The 9,120-nt window shown below is 40.3% G+C and overlaps 2 protein-coding genes across 3 annotated transcripts in view; both read right to left on the minus strand.

The window, feature by feature from the left end:
- Nucleotides 1–101, minus strand: part of LOC119333277 (protein TIC 22, chloroplastic-like) — a 4,240-nt gene extending 4,139 nt beyond the window's left edge. The window contains exon 1 of the mRNA XM_037606222.1: nucleotides 55–101. Within this exon, the coding sequence (XP_037462119.1) occupies nucleotides 55–101 (47 nt within the window). The remainder of the gene's footprint in view (nucleotides 1–54) is intronic.
- A 2,376-nt stretch (nucleotides 102–2,477) lies between these two features.
- On the minus strand, nucleotides 2,478–8,688 carry LOC119330040 (cystinosin homolog). 2 transcript variants are annotated; one of them, XM_037603147.1, is made up of 9 exons: nucleotides 8,308–8,688; nucleotides 6,842–6,974; nucleotides 5,285–5,374; nucleotides 5,075–5,199; nucleotides 4,904–4,946; nucleotides 4,396–4,513; nucleotides 4,249–4,298; nucleotides 4,062–4,134; nucleotides 2,478–2,832 (listed from the first exon to the last, which is right to left on the minus strand). In XM_037603147.1, the coding sequence occupies exons 1-9, from the start codon at nucleotides 8,427–8,429 to the stop codon at nucleotides 2,771–2,773; spliced, it is 816 nt and encodes a 271-aa protein (XP_037459044.1). In that variant the 5' UTR covers nucleotides 8,430–8,688; the 3' UTR covers nucleotides 2,478–2,770. The 2 variants fall into 2 exon arrangements, with proteins under 2 accessions (XP_037459044.1, XP_037459043.1); XM_037603146.1 differs by lacking the exon at nucleotides 2,478–2,832 and having other exon boundaries at nucleotides 3,769–4,134; nucleotides 8,308–8,686.
- Nucleotides 8,689–9,120: the final 432 nt, after the last annotated feature.

The raw sequence follows: 9,120 nt of genomic DNA on the forward strand, positions 1-9,120 counted from the left end.
GAGGCGGCGGCGAGGGGGTTGGGGGGCGGGGAGGGGGAGGGGGAGGGGTCGGACATGGGGGCGGCGGCGAGCGGGAGGGAGGAGGAGTTGGGCGGCGGCATCGGGTTCGGCTGGCCGCTCTCGGTGGCGTCGGCTTCCGTTTACGGGCGCTCTCGTCTGGTCTGGTCTGGTGGTGGAGTGCGGCGCGAGGTTGGCTGGCGTCGCCGAGGAGTTGGGCCCGTTTCGTTTTCATTATTTATTTATAACAGATTTAAAGAAAAGGAACTATGGAAAGGGGATTTAAATACTCTAACTTGTCCCTACGGATGTATCTAGACCTATTCCGATGAAACATACATCCATCCGAGCGACAAGTAATATTACTTCCGTATGTATGTATCTACTCCCTCCGTTCCGAATTACTCAACCTGTGATTGAATTGGTTAGGTGGACAGTGGTATCCCCAACTCACCAGGGTTCAAATCCTGATGCTCGCATTATTCCTGGATTTATTTCAGGATTTCCGGCAATGCGCTTTCAGTGGGAGGAGATGTTCCTGTCGACGACGAGGCGCCTACGGTGACTTCGTAAATCTCAAGATGATATGCCGGCTCGGTCTCTCGGAGGTGCTCATAGGGGTAGGGTGTGCGTATGTGCGTTCATAGGGATGAGTGTATGCGCGTGTATATGAGCGCTTGTGTTTGTACTGATGCTCAAAAAAAGATATGGATGTATCTAGATATATTTTGGTTGTAGATACATCCATTTCTGCGACGAGTAATTTGGAACGGAGGGAGTAATAAACATCTCGATACATCTCCTTTTATCCATTTTGATGACAAATATTTTTGGATGGAGGGAGTATATCTAAACACCCATATCTTACCTCTTAGCTTTCTAACACATGTCTAGATACATCCGTAAGACAAATCTAAAACAAGCCTTTTGGGGCGGAGGGAGTGGAAAATTAAGGATGTTAGAAAATCAGTTCCAAAAAATAAAAAAAATTATTTGGAAAAAATAAAAATGTGTGTATGTATGGAATAAAATGCTCATCACATCTTTAAAATATATTCATGTACTATATAATTTTATATTCATCTATCCATTTAAACAAAGGTTGTTTTACATTTCTACCCTTATTTCATGGATCGTCATGCTAGGCACCAGCCAGATCAGGGATCAGCCACCTCGACACCCACCCTTCTCATCTCGCACCTTCGCAAAACACACACTTCCCTCGCCTCGCAAGTCCGCAAACCACGAGCTCCGCTGCAGCAGCACCCATTCGTCTCACCCCAGCCGCCAACAGGTCTGGAGTAGTGTCGACTCGCAACGAGATCTACCCCCACCCCTGCCGACTTGCAGCAATGACTCGCAACAGACGCGCCGCCCTTGCAACACTGACACTCTAGTGTTCAGTTCGTGCCGCAAAGAAGCACAACGGCGACCACCTTTGTAGAGCGGCATGCTTGTAGCGTCGGTGGTCAAGCTTGCAACATCGAGCCTCGCCTGGGAGCAACACCGACGACGCGCCCTTTGAAGCACGACAGGCTCCCCTAGCAGCAGCTCGCACTGATGCTTGCAGCATCGCCACCCCTCCCCCTTTGCGGCTCCAATGGCCGGCTTGCAGCAGCGCGCGCGCACCGTGCGACATCTTTGGATCTGGCACAACAAGGTCGGCATTGGTGGTGTAGCCTTGCAGCAACAGTGGCGGCGACGGGAGGGTGGGAGGTAAACAGGGAGGGGAGTTGTGAGCAGGGGAGAGAAAAAGAATGAGTACTAGGAGAGGATGAGGTCGAGTATGAGAGCAATGGGCATGGACCCATGAGGACGCGTGGTACGCAAAGGTTGACGCAAATGTTAGATGAGCCTCCAAAGCATTTTCCCTAGTTCATTCCCACTCAATAGTTTACCCTAGTTTTTGTCAATGATCAGAAATGTTCTTTCATTTTCGTCTTGTCAAAGACCTTTTGACTGTGATTAAGGCAATTCTTGGACATTTTGCCCTCTTTACAGGTGAGTCCATTGACAAAAAACCGGTTTCAAGATGTACTCTAATCACAAAACAATTCATGACTAGAAAACCCCTAAGGCACTCATACCGATGACACTGTATTATTGTTGCTTGCTTAAACCCATGGAGCACCTTATGGCGTATATGGACATGGTATATGTTTGTGCAAAATATACCAATTAATTAAATCATCAGCGGAAGCAAAAATCTCAACGATGCCTTAATCTCATTACTGATATTTCTCTCATTACTGATGTTTCTCTCAATCACCAAAACTAACCTATCAAAGTTAACCTGGAATATACTTCTTAGTTGTCACTCGAGATCACGATCTTGAGATGAGAATAACCAATCCACATATAGGTCAACTCATGGTGTGTTTATTTTGTGTTACTTGCGCTAACAATCACGAGTAGAATTGTGTGCGGTTTGTTTTCTTGTGGTAAAGACTACATGAGTAGAATTGGCATGTACTAGAATATTTGATTTCCAATGCTTCTTCTTAGCTAACATATGCACATACTATTTTTATTAGTGGGTACATGTGGACAATGCCAGATTTGGAGGATTCTTTTGAACGTTTCATCGTTGAGCCCTTTTGCTTTCCTTGGTAAATCCATCACACGTTTTTATTACTTGGGAGCCTCATGCTTCATTGGACCCATAAGACCCATCTTCATCTCCAATCCTATAAGTTTACACAGCCGTCCCATCTTCATCTCCAATCCTACAAGTATACACAGCCGTCCCATCTTCATCTCCAATCCTACAAGTTTACACGGCCGTCCCATCTTTCCCATCTTTCACTTGAACGGGGAGAACAGGGTACTCAGAGTCTGGTAAACAAAAAAGATGAACAGACATACAAAATTCAAACACCCTCCGATTTACATTGGGCACATTGATAATTGATAAACAGAGAAAAGTAAATTAAAGCATACTAAAATTGTACTAGATCCTCCGTGTTGCACTTTCTATTGCTTTAGCTAACTGGCAGGTAGATACTTTAGTGACTAGGTTTGGGTTGGAGACGCTCAAAGAACTTCCGCTGACGGTAAATGCTCCTACTTTGGCAGTAGAAATATTTGCCATTTTCGAAATGAGTAACTCAAATGCTAGTTGAATCGCAAGACAGTTCCTACCGTGGAAAATCTAAGAGTATTTTCAGTGTAAACAGTAATTGTACTTATATAACATGTAATTACCAACTAAACTACTCCCTCCGTTCCTAAATATTTGTCTTTCTAGACATTTCAAATGACTACTACATACGGATGTATGTAGACATATTTTAGAGTGTAGATTCACTTATTTTGCTCCGTATGTAGTCACTTGTTGAAATACCTAGAAAGACAAGTATTTAGGAACGGAGGGAGTACATGATAAAAACATGCACTTGCATGCTCGGTACTCCTTGAGCAACTCATTTAATGAGCACCCAATCTTTAATAACTCGTTTGTCTACATATTATTCGATTTGAAACCATAAAGTCTAACCAAAAAAAGGCCAAGTTAGCAAACAAGCAAAGCTCCATTTGCGTCTATCGTTTTCTTACCATAGTCAAACTTTTATACCAGGAATAAAATAGGCCATCGGTAACTTGACAGTTTAGCAATGATGCCATGAAAAATAAACATAAAATAAATTGAGGTCGGCACACGTGGCTGTCACACTTTAGCAAAATTCTTGTCTGAAACATGCCATTGGTGGTAGATATTTAAAAAACTGCTGCCGTGATTAGTCAAAGGCAAAAGGAAATAGAACAGGCAAATAAACACTAGCCAAATCAATTATATATTGTTTTTTGTAAATCTTTACACAAAGTATAAATGTCAAGGACAAAACTGAAGGTCTGCAATATTTAAATTTTTACAGTAATCCGTGAAGAAATATGTACAGCAGTTAATTCACAATACATGAAAAATAATCGTGGTTTATCTTTGTTAAAACAGATAGAAATTGAGACAGCACTGCGTGTACTGTACATATATCATACACTATCTTCTTCAGGCTTATCTGAGGGCCTGATCAGAGGAGCTACCCTCTCAGAAATGATGGCCTTACCATTCTCATCCCGTTTGACAGGGTACAACACATAGTGTTGAATTATGAAGAGAACATCGAAGAAAACAGTTTCCTACAAATTCAGGGACATGAAATTTAGTAATATTTTATACTGTGAGAACATGTCAGAAAGCTAACAGGTGACCAAAAACGTATAGTCTGTAAAAGACTAATAACTCATGCTCACCAATGAAAGAAGAGTCTTGCCGATATTTCCATAGAAATTCACTAAAGTGTCTGCAGCACAATTTGTATTGTTAGGAAAAGAATCCAAATATATATACATAACATAGAGCATGACATGAGTTGCAATGAAAGGAAAAATGCAGCTTACGCTGATCAATAGATTGCACACCCATCTGACCAAAGTTCAGCACCCCCCCTGTAAGATCAAGTAAAATATTGCCAATACTCCAACCAACTGTACTCTTCCGCCTGAAGTTCATCACAGCCTAAGGCACATAGGAAACATAATAATGGTTAGAAAGGACACTTAACAACAGCACACCACTTGTATTTATGTACTTATTATATATGCTCTAGTTTAGAAATATCGAAGTGAGAATTTGTACATTATGGAACAAGAAAACTTCATTCAAATGAAATACAAGAACCAATGGAAACTTGACATATCTGGGGTGTTCATATTTAGTTAAGTTTATGTACAATGCTCTCAACTGCTGATTATTGAACGCAGATACATCATGCTGAATTTCAGTGTTCCTTTGTCCATATTTTGTAATTTGTACTACGTATATGATATCACTAGTTCAACATTCACATCAGGAGACAGTCATTTGGTTGTACTCTGTAACTTAAGTAATGATAACAAGTAGTAATACCTGAGGGATGTACTTGACTGTTGTCATCGCAACCTGTATTGAACTGAGATTCAAAAAGATAGGAGCAAAATCAGTCCCACTTTTACGAACAGAAGCAAGATATATCAATTAAAAACATTTAGCTGATAATAACAAGCAATGTTAATAACAGTGAACGTACAAAAAACTTACTTGAATACATCAATAAGCCATAGCCAGTTACTTTTTGGCCAAGCTACAATGAGGCAAACAATAGCAGCTGACCAGACAACAGCAGAGATTGATATGCACACTTTGGAGACTTTCTGGTTTCCACGCTGTATATTTCAAGTTCAAACATTCGATATTAAGTTTCACGATTTAGAAGATGTATCTGCAGTCCCTGAGGACAAGTAAACTAACCTCATAAATAAAAACTTGGTAAAGGGTAAAAGATGTCAAGGCCACTGCATGTAGAGAGAAAGCAACATCATTTGCAGCAACAGGAATCATCTGCATCAAACAATACATTTAGTTAATGTTAATTTTAGGCCTGGGTAGATATAATCTTGATACTACCCCAATTTTTTTTGTAGTTATTGTAGCTATCTAGGTGGAGTTGGTGTTGCGCAATATGTAAATGCCAATGTGGAGGGGCTCTTTACTCCCGCTATCTCCTCCAATACGCACACTCGTGCGTATTCGAGAAAAAAGTTATTGTAGCTATATATTAGCAAACAATATTAAAAATATAATGATATTAGAGTATCTGTGGCAGCAAATAAATCAAACAAGATTATTAGGTGGCAAATCTAAAAAAATTAATGTTCAAGATTTTAGAACATTAACTACAAACTTCCGAATACAGCATCTATTCAAGATCGATGGGAGTCATGATAATAAAAGAATGACCTAGCGTATTTTGTTTCACAAGTACGTACAACATAACAAAATACATGGAATGGAATCTTTTTCTTTAAAAGTACTAACATGTTATTACAATATAAATGCTACTAATAAAAATATCAAATCATATGTACATCTAGACTTTCTTTGGAATTATCAAACTTGCTAGACATACTAATACAATTTGTAATTATTTGCATCCAATATTTGCCCTGAACAAATAAAAGAAGCCATAAAGAACTATAGATGACAATTACCAAATTCGGTTACACAGAAATGATGTGAAATTTGTCAGCTAAAATTGAGTCTAGAATGGCTTTTAACCAGTTGGTGATTGGTCATAAAATAGTCCTGATAGACATCAACAAGTTGTACTGGCTATAATAATGGCTCTCATGGAGAGTGGCAATCCTAATCATAGCTAACAAAATTTTAAAAAAGTGCAGCTTTCAAAATCACAGTAACATTAAAATCATACAAGCACAAACCATGGATAAGTAGCACAATGGAGTGGTCAAACACAAAGCAAGATCCTTGAGCATACCAATATACTGATTGCTATAAATACCAATGAAAAGAAAAAAAAATCTATAGTACAGCTACCTTGAGTTTCTACCGTTAATCTGTATAGCTAACATAAAGATGCTAAAATGGTCTTCCTGCCTAATTCACATAGAAATAAAAACACACGAGTATAGGGAAGTCCCTTAGGTAAGGATCCAGCCACGTGTTACCCCATCCAAATTAATTGTGCCAATAGAAGTGTGGCTGAAACCATTAGTTTGCCATTTGATCATCAGTCAAATATGCTCTGGGTATGTACCCCAGTAAGACTATTTAGCTTTATAATTCTTCTGGAATACAACAAACTAGAACAGAGACCTTTTGTTCCAGTGCACCTGTTATGATAATTGTGTGTTTAACAAGCATGGCTATTATTTAAAATAAGGACTATGGGTAACTGACCAGACATGATGCAAGATAATAAATATGCTATGACACTGAAAAAATATGTTGCTCCTAAAATTATTCCCACCATGAACTATCCGTAAAAATAAGGCAGTGACGCCTAACCTCTTTATCACCAAACTTGTCATGATACTGTTGCTGGATGAAGGGGCTGAAGAATAGAGCAGCATTGTATATGAGGTAGGAAGAGTGCTTTGTGAAATTCAGCACCAGAAAATCGAAGTTCAGACCGACGACACTGCAATTTGTGAAAACAGGTAAACCACAGAACAAATCTTAAATGATAACATAGATATTTGGATCACTAACATTCTGAGCTGTTGCACAGAAAACCACGATGGGCCTACATCTTTTCTTGTGTCAGAGTACTATTTAAAATAACTGAATTTGCATGTTGAACATAAATACTGAACAAATGTAAAGGTCCAAACGAAAACAACTGAGTTAACAAACTGCCACAATTGCGAAAGGTAAATCTAGGGTGAGGCAAAAGAAGTGCTGATCAAATACTACACAAACTTGACTGGTTGAGTAGAATTGAAACATTACCAAACTATACTTCAAAGTTCAGACTAAAATATAGAGGGAAAAAACTGGAAAATAGTAAGGTTAAACATGCACGCATTTTCAACAACTAAAGGGCATACCAAACTGAGGTGCTAGAAATGTCTACAATGGGTAGATAAGATTATGAGATCTGCATACGTTTTTGAAGGACAAACCAAGAGGATTACACTACAGGGTACACTTCTGCATAAGTCCAAATATGAGAACTCACGCATAACGAATTTAAAACGGCGCCAGTTAGACGGAAGTTTCAGACACAAGTAGCTTTTCTTAGTCATGATGTTTAGCTAGCCATAACTGCAAGAATCGACAACAATCATGATGGAGGGACAACAACGTGTAAATATAAGATGTTTTGAATATTTCAATGTGAACTAGGAGTATATACGGAGTAGAATGAGTGAACAAACACACTAAAACGTGTCTATATACATACAATTCAAAAAAAAGTTAGAACATCTTAAATTTATGAATGGAGGGAGTAGTTTATAAGCACGACAAGCAACTACGGTGCGTATATACACCACATGTCCTACTATACGCCAAAGGTTCATTCTACTCCGTACTAACTGCCTGTTGCTTTGTTTCCTTCCCCTATACTTTGCACATATGCCCCCCTCCTGTAAACAGGGCCATTATCTTGTCACAGGAGCAAAGCAATCGTGACAATTAGTAGAATTTCCAGCAGCCAAAGACACGGCTCATCATCAGCTCAAACAAAGCTGCATTTTTTCTAAGCATTTGACACGTTTTACCACCATATCCATCTTACACAGGTACCGGACAAATTTCTCAGGTCCATCCATCAATAGGACGATTTTTTTTTGGCAAAATCAAGACACATACCTTTCTCTGTGCGGAACTATGACGCTCAAACGGATGTATCTAGCACTGAAATACGTCTAGATACACCCGTTTGAGGAGCAGGCGAACAGCAGGTCAAACAGATCTAGCCCAAGAACGCTATAGGCAAAGGGGTAAAGAGAAGGGGGGAGAAGGAGCACCTCTTGCGCCTGTAGTTGAGGACGACCTGCGGGTAGAAGCTGAAGGACCAGGCGACGAAGGCGATCCACCCGATGACCTGGTAGAGCACCTCCAGCCCCACCGAGTTCCACGACGACGACATCGCCGGCGGCCCGTTGCCTCTATCGCCCCCCTCCACCTGCTGAGTTTGAGTGCAGGGCCTTCTGACAGCGATCTCTGCGGATTCTTGCCGCTGCCCCGGAATTTATAGTGCGGGAAAAGGACGGCCGGAATCCAGAGGAAAAGGAATCGATTAATATCTCCCCGATTCCCCGTGCAGCGTCCCCGTCGTCAACGCAATTACTCCCATGCTTGCTGGGGGAAAACTGGCCGGGTCTGGTTGCGGAACGGATCGGGACGGGTTCCCCGGACAGGTGCGGACTTGCAGTTTTCTTTTCGGTCGTGAACGGTAGGTTTGCAGTTATTGCCAGTTTGCCACACACGAGCTGAATTTCTTTTTATTTGTAATTACTCCCTCAGTTTTTAAATGTACGACCTTTTAAAGATTTCAATACGGACTACATACCGACGTATAGTACTCCCTTCGTCTAAAAAAAGCTTGTCCCAAACTTGTCCCTTGAATGGATGTATCTAGCACTAATCTAGCACTAACTCGGTGCTAGATACATCCATTTGAGAAACAAATTTGAAATAGAGGGAGTACAAACTTTCAGTTCTTTTTCTAGATATACTTCGTATTTGAGAGGAGAGAATACTAACGCAAAAAAAAAAACTTCCTCCATCTCAAATTACTTGTACAGTTTGTCTAATTCACATCTAGATGTTTTTTAAGA

The sequence above is a fragment of the Triticum dicoccoides genome, chromosome 7A (genome assembly GCF_002162155.2).
Source record: "Triticum dicoccoides isolate Atlit2015 ecotype Zavitan chromosome 7A, WEW_v2.0, whole genome shotgun sequence".
Lineage (NCBI taxonomy): Eukaryota > Viridiplantae > Streptophyta > Magnoliopsida > Poales > Poaceae > Triticum > Triticum dicoccoides.